At 36.4% G+C, this 21,027-nt stretch overlaps 1 protein-coding gene across 6 annotated transcripts in view; it reads right to left on the bottom strand.

Annotated features, from left to right (window-relative positions):
• Positions 1-21,027, bottom strand: part of LOC149300014 (NT-3 growth factor receptor-like) — a 261,807-nt gene that overhangs the window by 15,547 nt on the left and 225,233 nt on the right. For all 6 annotated transcript variants that reach the window (XM_089485793.1, XM_089485792.1, XM_089485794.1 and 3 more), the window contains 2 exons: positions 14,264-14,394; positions 1,003-1,175 (listed from right to left, as the gene is read on the bottom strand). In XM_089485793.1, coding sequence (XP_089341919.1) covers positions 1,003-1,175; positions 14,264-14,394 — 304 coding nt within the window. The remainder of the gene's footprint in view (positions 1-1,002; positions 1,176-14,263; positions 14,395-21,027) is intronic.

Raw genomic sequence — 21,027 nt, 5'->3', positions numbered from 1 at the left:
CCAAATATTTTATTAGGTTTGAGAGGTCTGTTGTTAGAATTCTGAGAGTTTAACATCCTGGATACTCCTGATTCAAATCCTATTTTACCTATTTTAATATGACATGTACTTATTATTTTTAAGAAATTTGTTTTACTAAAAAAGGAAATAAACAAAAAACTTAAATTACAAAGAACGCTGTGCACAGCGATGTTGGAATGTTTCAGCTCCTGCTGAAATTATGTATGTGTTTATCATCCAAAACAGGAAAATATCAAGGGTCCAATTTACTAAATACCAGCAAACATTACTTGTAATTATTTGAAGAGGTGAGTACCACTCCATTACAAATTTAAAAACATGATTTTTATGTAATCTGATCAAAGCAAGTGCTTGGAAACACTATTAATTAAATGTGTGCTGAAGATTTTAATAATTCTCTTGGGCTGAAAAATACATAGAAAGAATACATTAAACACATTAGTATTGTTGCTGCCATATCACAGTTTTGATTGCCATTTACACTTATAGTTCAGTACAACAAGATAACTAACTAGTATTTTTTTAACAATCATTTAACCAAAATATGTCTCATGGAACAAATAATGGTTTATTACAAGACAATAACAGATCATCGTACCCTTCCTTTTCTTTCTAGTTGCACATATCAAACCCTCCCTTAAACCTGACAATATCCTTTCTGTGCCCTTGCTTAGGCAGGACCAGATTGTGGGTTTTGAACATTGTTGCCCTAGATAGCCAAGTGTATACCAGACTTGTCTCCTGGGCTGAATAGTGCCAACCCTGTCCTAGTGATCTACTTAGTTCTCTGTTGCTGTCCAGCTGCACCCACTCATCCACTAGGTACAGTTACCTGCTTAAATCAAACCTAGAAAATGTGGGGTGGAAATAATGTTACAATTTGAAACTGAATGTTGCACAAATGAGTATTGCATTACACCAGACAGATCATCAGTAACTATTTCTAATACAAGGTGAATTTTGCTTAAAATTATAACTTACCTCAGAAACTTATTGAGATCCCCATGTTTCATGTACTCAAATACCATGATCAGTGGGTCACCATCACCACACACACCATAAAACTTGACAATGTGGTCATGTTGCAGGTTTGTAAGAAGTTCTGCCTCTCTTTGGAAGTCTTTACGAGCCGCCAATGTGGGATCTTTCAAGGCCTGCAAGAAAACCCAAATACCTTACTTACATAATTCACTTAAAAGAAAAAAAAGAGAAAAGGACGAGCTACCCGGTATGGTCTCCAATATTGACTATATACACCAGTGTTATAAACTGACTGAAACAAACTCACTACAGTGTTAATATATGCACCTATGTTACAGACTGGCTGCTAGCGAAAAAAGCAGACACTCAAGCTGCTATCAAGAACTGCAAAGTAAGTGGACTCCAGCACCTAATTTTACCATACTACTATTTACTTTATCTAAAAATGTGATTCCATTTCAACTGGTATCCATAATGTCATGAGAAAAATAATACAACAAGGCAACTGTCCCATCTCCCCAAGGGGAAGTAGGTGCAACCAAACGTGCCTCGCCAGGTTTTACTTACCAGCAAGCCAACAAGGTGCTGCTATATCATCTCAGTGTGTGATTGTAAGGGGGTCACATAATGTCACTTGCCATAATGTAGGCCTTATGTTGATTTTAGGAGTGTAAATGGTTATGTGGCTTACTGCAGGCTTTACTTCATGTCTAGTGCCTTATGCCATCATAATCCCACTCCGGTCAAAAGCCAGTTTATACATGTTTCAGGAGACTCGTCTTATGGTTTTGCAAAGAGAATTTATACAATAACCTATGCATCATCACAAAATGTGCAAACTGTAGAAAATAAACTCTTACTTGACAAACGAGTAAATAATAAAACCAAATGCTTACACAGATAATGTTTTTTTGTCTTTACTGTTACAAACTTATATTTGGTACATATATAGCTTTTTATTGCAGGTATAAATTTTAAATTGTTAGAATATATATATATATATATATATATATATATATATATATATAATAGAATATATTAAAAACATTATATTAGACTGCTCTTCAAAATCATTTATTCAAAGTTTGGGCCATTAGAAACATTTACATTTGTTTTAAAATAGTTTCCACAGATAAAAATAATGAAATCTAAAGAAAGTGTTCTTGGCCTGAAAAAAACAATATATTTAATGAGAACGAAAAAAATTAGAAGCCAAGAAGGGTACAAAAAATAAAACCCGCCATTGTCACGAAGGGGTTATTTTTTTGTTTTGTTTTTAAAAATAAAGCGTTTCAGGGCTAAGCACAGTACTATACATAGTATCTCAAGAGAAGGATGCATATTTATTGCTTTCATAATTGCAAAACCCATTGTGTCGTGGAGTCTTATTTGGCAGTATGTATCCTTTTTGGAACAGGTTTTCTATTTTCATAAAAGTACAAGATTTGCCAGAAACCCACACTTCGCTAAATGTCATATTTTCATGTAATTTTATTCTGATCATGATCATGATCTGTGAAAGTACATTTTTTAATCCCAGCCTTAAATCTGTCAAGAGTACATAAAAGGAGTTGATTTCTTTAGAAAAGTATTGCTTCAGGGAATATAAATTTATTGTTTTGCAACGGGGTAACAGGTCCTTCTACTGGTTAAAAGAGTTTTTACATGTAATGTCGAAAGATGGGGTAAAATTGTATATGTTTATAAAACAGAGGGGTTTATTCACTGAAGTATAGGTGTATAAGAGATTAAGATTTCAAATCGCAGACTTCACTGGACTTTTTAAATTATTAATAAATTGTTGTCCATTATGCCCTATGAGCTATTACTCATCGCGTCTGTAAAACGGCTTATAGAGAAAAGGAACAGTCTTTGACCCAAAAAATTAAAGGTACAGTCTATTGACCCAAAACATCCTGACAATACATGATTGCATATTATAGTCCTTACTTAGTATGTACTTTAGTTTGCATTGTTTAGTTGTAAAAAAAAACAACCCACTTACATGCTAAAGTTGCGACATGTCCACAACTGCAGCTTATCACCTCTTCTGCCGTGATTTGTGGCAGCTAAAAACAGCCAATCACCAGGGGAAAGTGCTCTCATTGAAAAATAGGGTGTCTCATTAGACTCCTAGAAATCTCACTTGAATCAGTGCTAGATATGGCAGCGCCCATGTTCATTGCTAAGCAGGAGATGGGTTTCATGTATCTTCTGCCAGGCACAGAGCTCGGGGGGTAACAGAGCAAATGCATAGAGAGAATTCTGATGAACCAATCAATGCATTTGCATAGAAAAATAAGGTAAAATATTAGCTGGCACTCGGCTATTATATGTGATGGCTGGAGTATCAGCAGGAAGCTCTAGCTACAGCTGTTTCAGGCTTTGGTGCCGTAATAATATATGTCAGTCCTAAAGTATGAATTGTGGTTTGAGTTTCAGCACTTTTACACTAATTAAGAGCTGGAGGACACATTTAAATTGTGATTGTGTGATTTACATTGTTTGTAAATCAAAACAAAAACTAATATTTACTAATTTTCCATAAAAAAATATTTTACAAGCATGCCCTGCCTATTATTATTTATATTATCTTTTATTTATATAAAACCGACAGATTAGGCAGCACTTCTTACAATACATATATTCAGGGTATATGATAAGACTAGAACTGAATCTAGAGGGCATGTGGGCAGGAGAAACATAAGGTAAGGAGAAAGGGTAGAAGCAGTGTGGGGTTATATTAATGGCAGGTAAATTCTAGCTACTGAGGCGGCATGGGTTTTAAGATTTTTCTTTAATATTGAAAGTGAGGGTGGGAGTCCGAGGTTAGGTGATGTGGGCCTTATATGTCAGTATATGGGAACAGGGAGGCAGAGGAAGGTCTCACATAATAGAGAAGAGGAAGAAGCGAGTCGTGCAAGGAAGATAAGCCTAGCAGCAGCATTTTGGATAGACTGTAGAGGAGAGCGTTGGCAGAGGAATGCCAACCAAAATTGTGTTGCAATAGTCAAGACTGTAATAATATTGTAGGCATGTGCCCAAGGCCTTATATTTAGGAATTTAAATTCATTTTCTAACTACATTTAAATAGAAGTGTACCGATCTATTCACTCTTGAACTACAACTAATACCTATTTGACATTTCAAATTTAAAATACCGTAATAAAATTGTTATTAAGAATGCCTTACTGGCCCTGGCAATGTTCTTGGGAAATGCATTGAACTGTGTGAATTAAAATCAATAGGGAGTATCAGATTATCGAGAATGCAAAACAGACAATGTCAGATTATGTGTTTCTTCCAGTAGAATGTGACACTGTCATTGTAATTACAGCATATTTCTGGCGCTTGTAATTTAATTAGCAGCCTTCAATAATTACAGAGGAAAATACATTTAATTCCAGGCCTTAGGCAAGTGTCAAGTGCTGCCCCTCACAAACATAGCGGACCAATCAATATCTGCTATTCAAATATTAAACTACCATTATTTCTCTCTTTGTTCACCCTTTGTATAAGATTAAAGAAATCGCTTTAGGCAGTGGCCTAAATCAGTGCTCAAATCATGGCCACATCGATCATCTATTTTACCGAATCCTGTTTTACCAGAAATTAAACTTTTTCTAATATAGTGTGATAGTTGACACAGACAGAAGTGTTCTTAAGACGGCTGGTTTATAATAAATCATTCTTCAAATCAATGTATAAAGTGTGAATATGTTTACGGATTTGTGGTCCTATACCTGATGTTCAATTCCAAAATAATGCCCCAGCGGGGGGACAAGGGTAAGTTACAACTGCAAATAAACCAATCCCATTCCCGGGATCAAAAAATACCCTTATTATAACCCCACCCTAAAACATGACTTTTATTAGTATGTTTATTATAAGGTATAACCAAAAAAAAAGATTTTTAAAAACACCAGTGTCACCAGTCCTACTATATAAGGTATACGTCACAGTAACATACTGTTGATGGCTGCTGTCCTAACAACAGAAATAATTCAATTATGACCAGTGACAGAGGCTAATTAAAAACTCAGACAAGTAGCCCCCCTGACATGTTTCGCTCCTCAGAGCTTCATCAGAGGTCTGGGCTAATGAGGCTACTTGTCTGAGTTTTTAATTAGCCTCTGTCACTGGTCATAATTGAATTATTTCTGTTGTTAGGACAGCAGCCATCAACAGTATGTTACTGTGACGTATACCTTATATAGTAGGACTGGTGACACTGGTGTTTTTAAAAATCTTTTTTTTTGGTTATACCTTTTAATAAACATACTAAGGCTAGGTTTCCACTTGGGTTTTTTTAGCTAAAAACGCCCATAAAAACGCCAATAGCGCCACCTGGCGTTTTTTTAGTGAAAAAACGCAGCAGCCAGATGTTAGCTGTTCTTCAATAGGAAATCGCAGAATGCCATATCCATTTGGCGTTTTTCTGTTTGGCGTTTTTTCAGTCCTCTTTGGCGTTTTTCTGCTTTTTTGGGCTCTGTGGCAGTTTTTCAGAATCGCAGCATGTTGACACTCTGGCGTTTTTTGCAAGGAAATCTTGGCGTTTTTCTCCAATAGAAGTCTATGGGAGAGAAAAAACGCCATGAAAAAGCCATGTGGGTTTATTGCCTTGGCGTTTTTTATGGCGTTTTTTCCACAGTTACAATGCAGAGGATGGACCCGGTATCTATGTGTCCTACGAGAAATAGGCTGGAAACAAACAGTTTCACACAAAACAAAGTTCATATTGAATTCTACACCATTTGGAACAAACATGCCATTACAAACAAACATACGCGACGCATACTGGATCCTGCGTGCCAAAAGCAACAGCAAACAATTTGCACCATCATTTGGGGCCAATCTTCCTAGAGGAGCAGACATTCGGAATAAAGCATGCCTTACAAACCACAGAAAAGTGACAAAAGGGTCCGCCGGGGGGTTTAAGTAGAACTCTACCAAGTAAATGACATCAGGGGGCAGATACTTGCCATTTATCCTAATCCCTTTTAGCTGGGTGAAACTTCTAACTTGTAAAGGCTGAAAAAACTGCCTAAGGTCAAAAAAAGCAATTTCCACAGAAAGGCTAAAACGCCAGAAAAAACTCCAGAAAAAAACGCCAAAACGCAGAAAAATGCAGTGGCAGTTTTCTTGGCGTTTTTCATCAAGAAAAAAAACGCAGGACAAAAACCCAAGTGGAAACCTAGCCTAATAAAAGTCATGTTTTAGGGTGGGGTTATAATAAGGGTATTTTTTGATCCCGGGAATGGGATTGGTTTATATACTTGAAGTTGTGGGTTAGTTTTTGTTTTGCTTTGGGGTTCATTCCCTAAAAGGAGAGTTGACAAGGGTGCTTGAAGGGGAGTTTCAGTTTCAATTACATGACTACATTATATATTATGAAGGTCCAACCCTGGTGAGTTACAGGTAGACCCTGGCTGGTCCTGTATAATATATAGTTACATCAGTGAGATTTCTTCAAAACCTCCTTACATGTCGAATTAGGCATTACACAGGGCCAGCTCTGCTCTTCTTGGCAGGGGACTTTTCCAGTGTTGTTCGTTCTTAATGCATAGTGAAATGAGGGAGTTGAAACCACCATTCTCCTTCAAACTTTCCTGACATGTCTTTCTTTAGTGAATAAATCCATTATGTTGTTTTTACATTTTTTTTGTGATGCTGTTTGAATTAGCTAATACTAATGGTACTAAACTGGTAAGAGTAAAAACATAGAAGCTGTGTATATTTCCCATTTTACTAGATCCCATCCTCGCTACAATGAAATCATTCTCACCCAAGTGGTCCCTCTCCTTCTGTCTCATTTCCCCTTAACCCTCTAATAGATTCTATGCTTGAAAGAGCAAAATTACCTCCATCTGTATCAATATGTCTTAACATGCATTAGTGTTATTGCCAATTCCATATGTATTGTCAATTTTAATGCCATTGTTAAATAGTTTCATTGTCCCGTTTTATAACAGCGCTATGGAATCTGCTGGTGCTATATAAATATATGTAATGTAACATTTACATGAGGAATAATCATGCTTCTACAGTTTCTGCCATATATATATACAGTGGCAAGCAAGAGTAAATTAACCCTTTGGAATTACCTGTTTTTCTGCATTAATTGTTCATAAAATGTGATGTGATGTACATCTAAGTCACAGGTATAGACAAACACAATATACAACGTTCAGGAGGAATTTTAGACCATTCTTCTTAACAGAACCACTTAAGCTCGCTCACATTGTTAGGATGTCTGGTGTGAATGGCTCTGTTGAGGTATCTCCACAGTATCTCTAATGGGTTAAGGTCTGGACTCTGATTGAGGCACTCCAAAAGGTGGATCTTCTTTTTTTATGCGTTTCTGTAGTAGATTTACTTTGATGTTTAGGGTCATTATCTTTCTGCATCACCCAAGTTCTACTGAGCTTTAGCTGGCAGACAACCATCCTTATATTATCCAATAAGATACCTTGGTAATCTTGGGAATTCATTGTCCCCTCAATGACGGCGAGCTGTCCAGGACCCAAAGCAGCAACAGCAGCCCCTTCATCTACCATACCTTACCGTTGGAATGATGTTTTTATATTGGAATGCGGTGCCCATTTTACACCATACTTAGTTCTACCTGTTCTTCCCGAACGATTCAACCTTGCTTTCAGCAGTCCACAGTATGTTTCCTAGTATGTTGTGGAGTGTCAATGTGCTCTATGACAAGCCTCAGATGAACAGCAATGTTAAATTGGAGAGCAGCGTCTTCCTCTGTGGTGTCCTGTCGTGGACTCCAAGTCTGTCCAATGATTTGTTAACCAGTTCCAATGATTCCTCTAGAGTTTTTTATTACATCATTGTGCATTCTGCGTTGTGCCCTAGGAGTCATCTTGACTGGGCACTTACTTCTAGGGAAAGTAGCCACAGTACTGAACTGTCTCCATTGTTAAACAATTTGGCTAACTGTGGACTGATGACAATGGGAACACTGAGATTATTCTGTAACCTTTTCCAGCTTTATGCAATCAGATTGTAGGTCTCTTGAAATTTATTTTCATGGTTCACATCAGCAGAAGCTTCTTGAGAATAGCAAACTGAAAATGTTTGAGTGTTTTTTGTGTCAGCTCTAAAACACACTTCCCAAGTTGTAGCTCTTAAAACACACTTCCCAAACGGTTTCATTGATTAGACATCATGTTTGCTAAACTCCTGACTCCAATTAGCTTTTGTTGAAGTGATTCGCCTAGGGGTTTCCATACATCCAACCCAGACTGTAAATGTTTTAATGATGAATTTAATATGGATAATGCAATCACTTAAGTGTTATTAGTTAAAACAGATTGTGTTTCTTCATTATTGTAACTTCGATGAAGATCATATTTATGCAAATATATACATAAATACAGGTCATTCCAATGGGTTTACTTTTTTGACACTGTAAGTAGTTAGTATATAAGTTACCTTAACTATAATTTGTCATTGGTTCTGCTGATGTCCTTTTTGGTGAGCGCAGCAATAATGTGATATTTATTAGGGAAATAAGCAAAATAATGCTGAAGTAAGCAGTCATTTGCCTTTTTTTAAAGCAGTCACAGACAAGCACTGTTTTCTCAAGTGAGAAATAACTCCTATAATCTTCATTGTCTGCCACAGCATCCTATGTGTGATTTTCTGCGTACAGAGATTTAATGAAACTTATTTCTGTACCAAAACACATGCATTGTTGACACAAATTGTATTCGAAGGGAGTAAGCATATTCGGCATCAAAAGCAAATGAGAGATAAAAATACACGCACTATTTTTGTATTTTAACAAATTAAATATTACTTTGTTGTCATGTGTTGTATAGGTAGTCTAAGAAGATTATTTTTCACAAAAATACTCTACAGTAAAGTGGTTTAACCTTTTGTGCTCCAGTGGCAGATGAAGCCCTGCAGTGTGTGGCTGCCAGCTATGTAAAAGGGTGTAAAAATGTAACATACAGAAGCACATATTCTGCTGGTATGTACATCATTGAGAGGGTTGCTAGCCTTAAGGTTCCAGGGCAGCCTAGTTATCCCCAGTCTAGCTGTTTACAACTACATACATTTATGCAGATGGTCACCTATATAACATTTAACAACACAAGGCTGTTGCTTTTAACATTTATCATTAAGATCATTGAATATGTTAGTGATAGGTGCTCAGAACAGCGCCGAAGGGAAAGAATGGGATGGAGGGGCCACATGAATGAAGTGCTGGACAGGTACCCAGCCTCCTTTTAATCTAACTGTCCTCGCTAGAGATAAAATTGTGTCAGGTAAGGGTTAATACCCCAATGGCACGCAAGGGCCAGATATGGGAGGGGGTTAATGAAAGCCCTTCTGAAGGAGTACAAAAGGGAAGCCTACAAGAGCATTTAGTAGCTTTTTATTATTTTAATTGTCCATCCATCCCTCCGTCCCCATGGTTTTTGGAGCCGAGTGCTCAGGTTTAAGGCTTGTACGGTGCAAGAGTTAACCATCTTGTTGGACAGACTGGATGGGCCGAATGGCTCTTATCTGCCGTAACTTTCTATGTTTCTATATATAGGTGTGGCTGCCCATGTTGCACAGAGGCGTAAGTGCAGGACATTTCATGGGCCCTTGCCTTTGTGATTCCAATAGTTATGTAGCTGCTGGAGACACCGGCAGTTTGACCAGGGATACAGGTGGATAGGCCCATACCAGCCAGTAGTTACATTGGTTATAATTTGGTATTGTTTGGTTGATGGTGTACAAGGAACAGGTAAAAGGTTAATGTTAACTTTTAAAAAGTGAAATCTTAATGCAAAAACTTTTGTTTTAGTGTCATATTTCATAGCTCATCATCTTGTCTTTGGAATATTGAAATATTTTCTTTCCTCGCTAAGGATCATGATTTGTTTAGATGCTTTTTCTGTTAGCAATGGTTCTTTGACAAATGTCATAGATATGTATTCTGGACTGTTAGAACATCCTATACTTTATTAGAAGCATATTGACTCAAGGCTTATTTCAATTAAAATAAGATGCTTTGTTGTCCTGCCTAGCAACACAGTTTATGTGCTTTGCTAAATATTTCACATTTCTTCTATTATTTATATTGCTGCAGTTTCACTTGGTTTTACGTTTCTGGTAAATTACATCAGCCTTTCGTAGAAAAATTGAATATTGTAATATATTAAGTATATATTAATAAGTGCAAAACAAAGATAGCATACTCTGAGTTCCTTTAACCCCTTGATGACAATTGCCGGTCTGGGCACGTCACCGAAAATCGTGACGATTATGACAATTGACGTGCCAGGACCGGCACGTCTTTAAACGGGTGAAAAAATCGATCCGTGATCGATTTTTTCACTCAAACGGTGTTGCTCTAATGCCTCGACATCGAGGCATTGAGCAACACCAAAAAAAACATTCCCGGCCCCCCCCGATCGCTCCTAGGAGCAAATAAAAAAACATGTTTGAAAGACTGCACGTCTTTCAAACATGGCGGCGCCCGCCGCCGAAAAACGGGTTTAGGAAGCGATCGCGAGTCGCTTCCTTTGCTTAGCTGGTGTTGCTAAGATGCCTCAGTATCGAGGCATCTTTGCAACACCTGTTTAGCAAAGGAAGCGACTCGCGATCGCTTCCTAAATGCTCAACTTACCTTCCCGGTGCCGGCGTCTTCGAAACACATGCGGTGTTTCAAGATGGCGGCGCCCATCAAGCCGGGGGCGGAGCCTGCTGTCATCATCGGGGGGGGGGTGTTGCTGGATGTCATGGACATCCAGTGAATAACACCCCTAGTGGTCAGATCACTCATAAGAGTGATCATGATTTGATAAATCAAAGGCAATGTTTTCTAAAATTTGCTTGCTTCTTGCTTCTAGTGAGGGAGAGAGACAGATCAGTGTGTTTTTAGGTATTCTCAATAATATATATATATATATATTGATCCAAAGGCTCTTATAAGAGCCACCCATTTAATATTAACCCCTTCATTGCCATTGATCACTGCATAAACAGTGATCTTGCATAGTGGCAATTGTTTTTGGGGTTCTTTTTTTTTACATTTTTTTTTACTTTTTTTTTTTTTTGTACTTTTTTTTAGGGTTTTTAAAAAATTTTTTATTAGAGCCATTAACCCTTTCCTTCCCCACTATTTTTGCTGCAATTGTTGCCATGCAGCGGTATACGGCTGAGGAGGCATGTTCCAAATTTGGCCCTTTTGCCCCCAAACAATCTGACAAACCCATGCATGTGGGGTATCAATGTACTCAGGAGATGTTGCTGAACACATATCGGGGTGTTGTGTGACAGCAACAACATACCAGGAGCTGTAATTTTACACCTGAAGTACAAAGTATGTTTAAAAAACAGCAAAAACAATTACTATCACAAACTTTGACAAGGGTTGGTGGTAGGATTAGTGCATGGAAAGGGTTAAACTATCAGCATCTAAAATACCCTGGGGTGTCTAGTTTTCAAAAATATATGGTTTGGTGGGGTAAATTTAATTTGCTGGCTTCAAAGATGCCCCAAATACCACATGGAGACAGAATTACCAGATTCAGAGAAAAATGGTTTTGAAATAGCAAAACGCTACTTGTACTTATTGCCCCATAACGTGTAGAAGAAAGCAAAAAAACATAAAAACATTGGGTATTTCTAAACTCGGGACAAATAGTAGAATCTATTTAGCAGGTTTTTTCAGTAGTTTTTTATGATGAATAAAAGATTTTTCAAATAAAAGTGATAATTTTTTTTTTTTTTTCAATTTTTTGTCATACTTTATTATTTTTATTATAGAAAATTACATCATATATAAAAAATTATGGTGTCTGAAGAAAGCCCTTCTTGTCCTGAAAAAAACAATATATAACTTGTGTGGGTTTAGTAAATGGGTTAAGAGAAAATTACAGCTAAACACAAACACCGCAGAAACGATAAAACAGCCATTGTCACGAAGGGTACAAAAAATAGAATCAGCCTTTGTCACGAAGGGGTTAAGGATGATTCTGATTTGCATCCAAATAACTATTTACTAGAACCTTTATAGTGCTAGTAAAAATAACAAAAATGCTATGTTGTCTAACATGCAGAAAACAGATACAACATTAGCAGCTGATGGAGAAATGGACCATGTTGAAATGTAGCCATGCCCTCATAAAATTTTGCTAAAGTGTATTTGGTCCACCATGTCTCTAAAGATCAGATCAGTAAATTAGTACTTGTTATACATTATACCGATTTCATATTTTTTATTGAATGACATGTTTTGGTTTATATTGGTAGGGGCCATATTACATGCAGTTTTGCATGTACAGTTTTCTTTGATATCCAAGGTTAGGCTTTAGACTGCTAAATCAATGCATTGTCCCTGGAAAATGGGATGTATACAGTATAATGGACACATTTGCCTTACAAAGTGACCATCTCTACTTTAATTTCTTTGCTTCTCTTGTAGTATGCAGCCCATTGCTTTGTCTTCCAGCCTGAATCATAGAATCATTTCACTTTAATTACCCATTGTCTGGGGATACACCATGACCAAGAATATTTAGATGGATGATAGCTACATTTTGCAGATGGGAAAGCATCCATCCTTATCTTGCACAGTCTATTACTTTTAGTTTATATCTTTATACTGATGATGTTACTCCTTTCAAGAAAATAGTTTTTCTTCCCTTAACCTCGATGTGATGTGTTAAGGCATAGTGAGTTTTATGTTTTTAACGTACTTTCTAAAAGGTAGCAGAAAAAAAATGGTGCGCTTGATGGATGGGATTGTGCCAAGAAAATGGTCTGTAATTTAAGAATCAATCCCAATTTATAAGCAATGTGAAATGTTCTTCTGTTTCAACAAAACATAATTGTGTAATAATTATGGTGTGTCTATAAATACATAATTTATACAAAACAAAGTCTAACATTTCTGTTGGAAGTAATCCATACACCTAAATTATTGGCAGCGATTACATATTACGTACATGTGGCATTTATCTGGAAACACCTATCTGACTTCCAGTTTCTGAAATATTGTGCTGTGCCCCAGTGTAATAGTATCCAACTAACATTATGGTCCAATGACTCTTACCCATTGCACATTTATTGTGATTGCATATTTCCTTATTGATTTAAGTAGTACGCACAGGTATTTTATTTTGACTTTATAAATATTGCTATCATCACTATTAAAAAAAATAAAAACATACCAGCCTTAGCCACAGGATATACCACTTATGACCTTTTTATTATCATTAATGATATGGACAGGTTGCCCAATGAATGTCTGTCATGAAGCAAGACATAATTACTTTGCCTAAAACAATGACTTACGAGGTTATGAAAGTATATTAAGAATTAAGTGACTAAGGAAATGGATGGTCACAGAAAATAATTTTGCTTGGACACGGCCCCTCTGTAAATATCAATATTCTAGATAAAAGTCAGCTAAGGTAGCAATATAGAGACATACAATTTCTGCTAGCTTTAATTTCTGCTAGCTTTAATATCCCTTCATCATTTCAAACACTGTTTGCTATATTTTTTAGGTTTTTTTTAAATCATAAGTACCAATGTCAATTGCTCCTCCAGGGGCCAGTGGTAATTACTCATTTTGTTCACAGCTAAATACAACTCACTCGTATCTGCCTTCGATCAGAATCCTATTAGTGAACAACTCTAGTTTCAATTACCAAAGGCTTAATTTTATGGTCACATTTTGTAATCTGGAACATTAAGAAATTATTATTAAATCATCTCATCATCTTCTATTGAGGTTTTCAAGGTAAAAGATTGGCTACTCATAGACTAAAGTCCATCAGGATATATTGTCACATGGTTCCTAATTCACTTCACCTATTTGCTTATTAACAAAACAGAAGTGTAAGATTGATTTTTGTCAATGATTTCTCGATCAATTTTAAAACCTAAAATGTTTTTGCTGTCACCCAAATGGTTATAATACTCTTTTTTTTTTTTTTTTGATTAAGAACTAAATTTACACAAGTTAATATCTCCCTGCAACACGTTTTTATGAATTGAAGATTATTGTTAAGATTTAGTAATCAAATGTTTAAGATTCCACTTAATTACAAATTATACAAAATATAACAATATAGCAAAAACAGAAATATATTATACTTACAGAAATTTAATTCTGTCGTGTTGTATTTTTTCAAATGTTTTATTAAGGTATTTACTATAAATAAATATGCATAAAAAAAATATGTTTCCTGATTGTTGTCTGATTAAATAAAAGTAAAGTATATTCTGCCATTATTACCTTGACAGCAACAAGCATCTTGTCTTTGGTGGGACTTAGGTTATAGCAGTCAGCCAAAAACACCTTCCCAAATGCTCCTTCACCAAGTTCTCTCTTCAGGACAATATCTCTCCTCTTGATATAATGAACATCTAAACAAAAAGAACAACAAATACACAAAACAGAAGTCATTGGAAACTGTTGAAGCATGATGCGGATGAAAGGCAATTAATATCTATCTATCTATCTATCTATCTATCTATCTATCTATCTATCTATCTATCTATCTATATTGAAGCAGACGTATCACCTATAGATTAATAATGCACCTGTGATACATTTGTTTTAAATGCTTTGTTTTAGTATAAAGGTTGCATCTCTTTCTTTTTGGTGTGTGTGTACTATTTTAGCCAACTGTCTCTGATGAGTAGTTATTGAACTTGGTCTGTGCTAGTACAGTTTCCAGTTCAAATGTTTCAGAACATTGTTATTCTGTAGCTGTATCACTGGTATATTTCCATGCCACTTTTGTGTTATTGATTTCTGAATGTCTTTAAAGATATCTGCATAATATTAACTTCGTGGCAGGAATACAATATCCCACTCACACAGCCAGCAGTATACAAAAAGCAGGTTATAGGACATTATTTTATTTCTCTCGTCCCCCGATTTAGTACATTTGTTATATAATAAGATTTCAATATATCGTTATGACTTAAATTATGCTATTTTGGCAAATATTCTATACACAGCCATTTTGTTCAGGAATTAAATATATTGTTATGACCTAAAGTATGCTATTTTGGCAAATATTGTAAAAACCTTTATTGGGAATTATTACAATAAATGTAAGTAAGGCTATATACACACCCTTTTTGTTTATAGATCTATAAACATATGGAAAAGGAGGCAGATGAGAACCTTTTCAGTCATCTAGTCTTCACGTTTTCCAATCTAACTGAAAGAATAATATGCGTTTGTTTTTCAGTAGAGCTTATGCTTTTATTCCTTAGCTGCGTGAGGTATGATTGAACACATAAATTAATCTTAGGACCTTGATGAACAACTTCATTGTGACTGGACCATTTATCTGGAATATAATACAATTCTCTTTCCTGTGAGTTTATCATAACCTATTGTATTATATTCCAGCGATAATATATCTGATTTTTTTCCAACAAAGTATTAACCAACCTTGAACGTTATAGCATGGCTTCGATGCAGAGCCTTTGTAAGTACTACACACTCTATGGGATAGGGGAATGAAACAGAACAGCCATCAGGACTATACTCAATACCCTAATAAATAAAGCTGCCTGTCAAGTTGCTAAGACTAAAACTTACCTTGCCATCTTTACCACTGCTACGTCCAATCTGCTAACCTTTTCGAAAAGTAGTACATTAGCGCCTCAGAAGTCCATCAAGTCTAAACTTAGAATTGACAGCCAAGTTGGTTAATTATATATATATATATATATATATATATATATATATATATATATATATATATATATATATATATATATATATTAATATTGGTTACATGATCAGGAAGTCTGCAGTGTGCCGGATGAAATCATTTAGTAAACTGGTACACACTGCATCAGCATTCCCCTGTTTTCTGCTAACTATACGCGAGCTGAAATAATGGAACGATACATCTGTGCAATTACAGGCCTGACATTTTCCTTATCTGCAGCAGCTGCGTGATGTCAACCAGCCTGTAAGTTTCCTATTATCCTGTATGTAATATATTTACACAGCACTTTTGTGTCTGGAATTTTCCTTATGTGGAATGTGCTCTTGTATCTAGATTCTAAGGCTCAGTCAATTTCCAATTTCACTATAAGCAGGATGACCAAATACTTCCTTCTACTTTGAGGGGCAATAAAAAGATGTGTTTTGTATGAATATTTGGAGTACTAGTCATTTACCAAGCTATCGTACGTGGCCTTATGAAAAAACGTAGATATTCAGTTGATAATCTACTCTGACAAATAGGTGGTCCAGCATGAGTGTCAGCATGAGTGTGGCATGAGTATGGCATGAATGTCAGTCGTGTACATTCTGGCACTGACCTGAGTGTCTCACATACATTGATTTTATAGCTCCCTTGGCTGGTAAAGGGAAATTAGAGGATCTTACCAACAGATCCACAGTGGGGCAGCTAAGTGGGATGATGCCCAAAAATGGGGATTGTCCACTGAAAAAACATGACGCTTGAGAATTATGCAATTACACACACCAACATTGCGAGTGTAATAACTTAAACAATTCTGTTTTAGAATGTCTATTCAGCATGCTTACAATTAGACATTCATTTGATCGTCCCTGGTGCATGCAGCCAGTCTGGATAAGGGACTTTGGGTTGGATATATTGTCATCAAGTAGATCTGACACTCAAATGTATGCACCCTTTATACAAAATGTTTTCACTACCTAATTTTTTTTTTTTACAAGTTGAATGCTTTCCTTTAGCATAGTCCTAGGACCCATGTAGATATCTTTGTGGCTGTTGTGTGGTCACAGTGTGTTTTAATCCTCTCAAGCTTTTGTGAGGTTAAGAGTAACGTTTAAATCACAAAAAAACCTTTTCAGGCATACTCAAAGTTTTAGTTAAAATCCATTAAAAAATATCAAAGAAACAATCTCGTGAAATTAATTACTTCAAAAAAGATTTTAGAAGAACCACCCATGGACTGATATTTTCTTTTTCACAGGGATTAAAAAGACGGCCTTACAAAGTTGTATGTGGGTGTATAAAGAAAGAAGTAAAATAGCACACTGAGGAATAATTTCAACCTTGCAGTGTTCATGTGCTAGAAATCAGCACAAAAGTTAGCAATGTGTGCTTCCAGTGATAAGGCTTGCGGTATGAGAAATCAAATCTTCACATGACTTAGTACTAAGTAAAAAAAAAAACACACAAAAAACTCTCTAAACATGAGGCATTCTGTATTTTTATGTTCACCAGAATATTGCATTTGGTAAAATGGACTCCCATAAGCGAGACTACCTTTTTGGCAGTGCATGAAGGGCTTCTTTCCAAGGCTCATGCATTCGTTTGGACAATGGGTCACCTATGTGTCCAACAACCATTGCATTTTGTGTCTACCCCATGTGGAGCACCTTACCATGGGGCACAAGGCGAATGGGGGATACAGCTGAGAGCAGGGGCATACCAGGGCACCAGGGGTCAATATTTGGCACCCCTCACTTTAAAAGGGGTGCCAAATATAAAACGCCCACACAATTAGCTACATGAAATTGATGCTAAATTTCTAGATCTATATATCATAGCAACTGTTTGACTGGAGTCATACGCAAACCTCGGTCTTTTCAAGAAATTGCAGTACAATGACTATCAATTTGATTGTGATGAGCTCTGTGTTCTAAAGGGAGAATGGAATTAATGTGTTTTATTATCTTGATATATGACTGCACACAGTTTCTAGTAGAAGCAATCCACTGAACTATGATATTGATGTCAAGCAACATAAAAGATGGTTGCCCATGAACATTGTACTTCCCATGAAAAATATTATTCACTAAATAACATGCCACACGTAGCTGATCACAAATCTGTTATCCATCAGTGAATGTAATTCTGTTGTATCACTGTTTTGATGTTTCTACTGAGGGTGGAAGTTCAAATATAATACATATTACCAGCTATTAGTAACAACACTGGTTGTTATAAAATAGGAAACATTTTTTTAGAAGCCAAACTTAATATTTCATCTGCTGGTGGAATTTTCAGAATATTATGTGCATCTCTGTAGCTGTTTGATTACAGTGTGCATCTCCTGCTTCCTATAAGGAGCACCAGAAGGAGAGTTCTAGGGACAAGCCTGGGGAGGTGCCCGGGTATGCCCTTTAACATTTTATGTTCCCATAATTAACCATTGAAGTATGTGACTGCGTAGCCCCATGCAGACTTTACCCTTAGAAGAAGGCACTGTTTTACATACCTTTCAGACTCTTAAACAGTGGACACTCTGTAGGTGTATTGTTTGTTTGCAACATGCGTCAATATAACGCTACAGAGCTTTCCATAACAACAATCAATGCTTTCCTTTAGAATATATACTAAAGTATGCATAGTGGGGGCAAAAATACAAAGCTATTTGTAGCTTTGGGATTTGACTCACATTGAGCTTGTCAGCCAAAGAATAACCTTTATTGTTTAGACCACTGGCACCATTAAGTTATTTGGGTCAATAGAAAACATAGCAATAGGTCACCTAGAACAGAATGTTGTCTCCCTTATTCTTGATGTTCAGAAAACAATAACTAAAGTTTTTGTCTGAAAAAATAGTTTCTCTGTGCTTTAAATGCATGTAATTTTAGCTGTGAGATTGTTCTCATCAAAAGGTCTTATATTAGCTATTTGATCCTCCTACTTCTATGTCACTATGAGCTCTGTTGACATTCATGTTTGGGACTTTTAAATTGCTCTTCTGTTGAATTTCTTTTGCTCTTGTTATTTTGGATTGCTCTTGTACTGGAGCCTGTGTATCCATGCTACGAATACTCTGCTGGCCAAATTGAATTATATACTCAAGACTGTATTTCAAGATATCCTTGCAAAATAAACCTTTTGTAAGTTTTTGTTTTCTACAACTGTAAAAAAATGAAAGAAAAACAAAATAAGTATTTTACAGGCATCCAAGTATATTTTGCCATGATATATTATACCATTGTCTATAAGTAGCTGGTCACAGATATGTAACAAAGGCTAAGATCTTAAAACTCGCCTTACCAACAGCCTGTTCAGTAACAGAGTTGGACATAAATACATCTTCCTCTCATTGTATATACCAAGGAGGTAAGCGCTCAATTAAAAACTCAAGAGCAGTATCCAAAGAGCCTATGATATGGTTCTACTTATATTCAGTATATATTACATTTCAAGGAAAATGTAAATGTAACTGCTTGGGTATTTATATTACTCAATTTTTAGACTGTAGACTGACATTTTTTTATTTTTGCCCACCTTTCTGGTCAGTGACCACTATCTCAATCCAGATGATGAACAGAAAAAGACCATCAGGATTCATTTTGCCCGTTTAAGGTGTTAAAAATGTGTTTGAACTATATGGAGGTTAACATTTCAGCTTAACTATGCATTATGGAGGGATTTCTAGGCCCTTCCTGCGATAGTGGAGCATAACCATTGGGGTTTTTAAGCTTCTCCTAATTAAAAAAAATGATTCAAGTCAATGCAGCTTTCTTCCAAATTCAGTGTTTTCTCATTACCTGCTTTCTCTATATCATAGGGTTTCTCACATGAATAAAAGGGAGACCTGTGAAGTCTCATATTTTGCACACCTGTTTGGTTATCTCTAAGTGACTTATAAATGAAGTCAACATACATTATCCTATCTGTAAAATTATTAACAATAATACACAGTGCAAAGGTGGATGGTCAGGTAAAATGGTCACAGAATATGCAGTAGGGTTTATTCACTAAAATGTTAGGTAAATTTACAGAAGAGTTTGAGTTATAACTTATCATCTTCACTATGCATTATGAAGAACCAACACCAATGTGCTTCTGCAAAAATGTCCGACGTGGCCACATCAGAAAATCAACTCCTCAAAAAGGACTATGCATTCTACAGTTCCAACTCAGATCTTCTGGTAGGAGAAATCCCACAAAGTTTGGTGCTTTATAATGCAAAATGTCAGTCACTCCCAGACCTTATGCGTTTCAAGCCTTTAACTATAATATACTGTAGTTGTTCTCAATAAAAAAAAAAAAATCAAGTAATGTACATATTGAGTGTATTTCTATATTAGGTTACATTTTTTTTTTAAATTAAATAAATTGCAAACAATTCAGTTATCTGCACATTTTCGTTTGATCTCCATATTGCAACTAGGTTTCTGCAAAAGCAGAGATTATTTTTATGACATTAATTAATAGACATGAGCTGTTACAACTGCTAGATAAATTATGAACCGCCTATTTATTCTATATCTATATCCCTTGTTATATCCCGTCAGGATTATTGCAATTCCCTAATAACTGGTCTCCCCCTCTCCCGTCTGTAACCACTACAGTCAGGGGAGGGCTGGCAGCCTAAGGCCTGGGGGGCAAGTCTAGTCAAGTGGCCGATTGCGCCACCAAAGCGGCTGCGAGCGACATTGATAGCAGTCACTCCACCGGCTCCTAATGAAATTAAAGCGGCCGGCGTGCACGCACCGCGCCGCCCAATAGCCGTGCCTCAGCTCTTTATCCCACCCCTTTCAAGACCTGGGATGAAGAACTGAGGAATGGCCATTGGGTCTGACTGCTGCATGATGCAGGGGCGTACCTAGAGTATTTGGCACCTGTGGGAGATCCTGTATGTGGCACCCCCCCCCCCACACACACACACACACTTTAAAACTGCATAGTTTCTATGGTTAGGCAAACATTGACAGGGGTACAGCATAACTGTTATCATAATATACTTAGGGATTACGCTGTACCACTGTCAATGTGTGCCTATACTTTGAGCCAGACACTGAAAATACTGCAGTACAACCCCTATCACTATATACTAAGCCAAACATTGATGTGGTGTAGGCCTACCACTTCAGTGACTGGCTTAGTATATAGTAGGGATGCACCGAAATTAAAATTCTGGACCTAAACTGAAAATTCAGCATTCATTTGGCCAAAACCGGAAAAAAAACTTTATTAAAAGTAACACACCAAAATTAGACAAAAAAAAAAAAAAGATATATATATATAATTAACAACAATCATAATCCTATCATGCCCAGGTTCTAGCATG

The sequence above is a fragment of the Sceloporus occidentalis genome, unplaced genomic scaffold, assembly GCF_023333645.1.
Source record: "Sceloporus occidentalis isolate IW3139 unplaced genomic scaffold, rSceOcc1.0.p SCAF_26, whole genome shotgun sequence".
Taxonomy (NCBI): domain Eukaryota; kingdom Metazoa; phylum Chordata; class Lepidosauria; order Squamata; family Phrynosomatidae; genus Sceloporus; species Sceloporus occidentalis.
The sequence above is the reverse complement of the archived record's forward strand: the minus strand, read 5'-3'. Positions and strand labels throughout refer to the sequence as shown.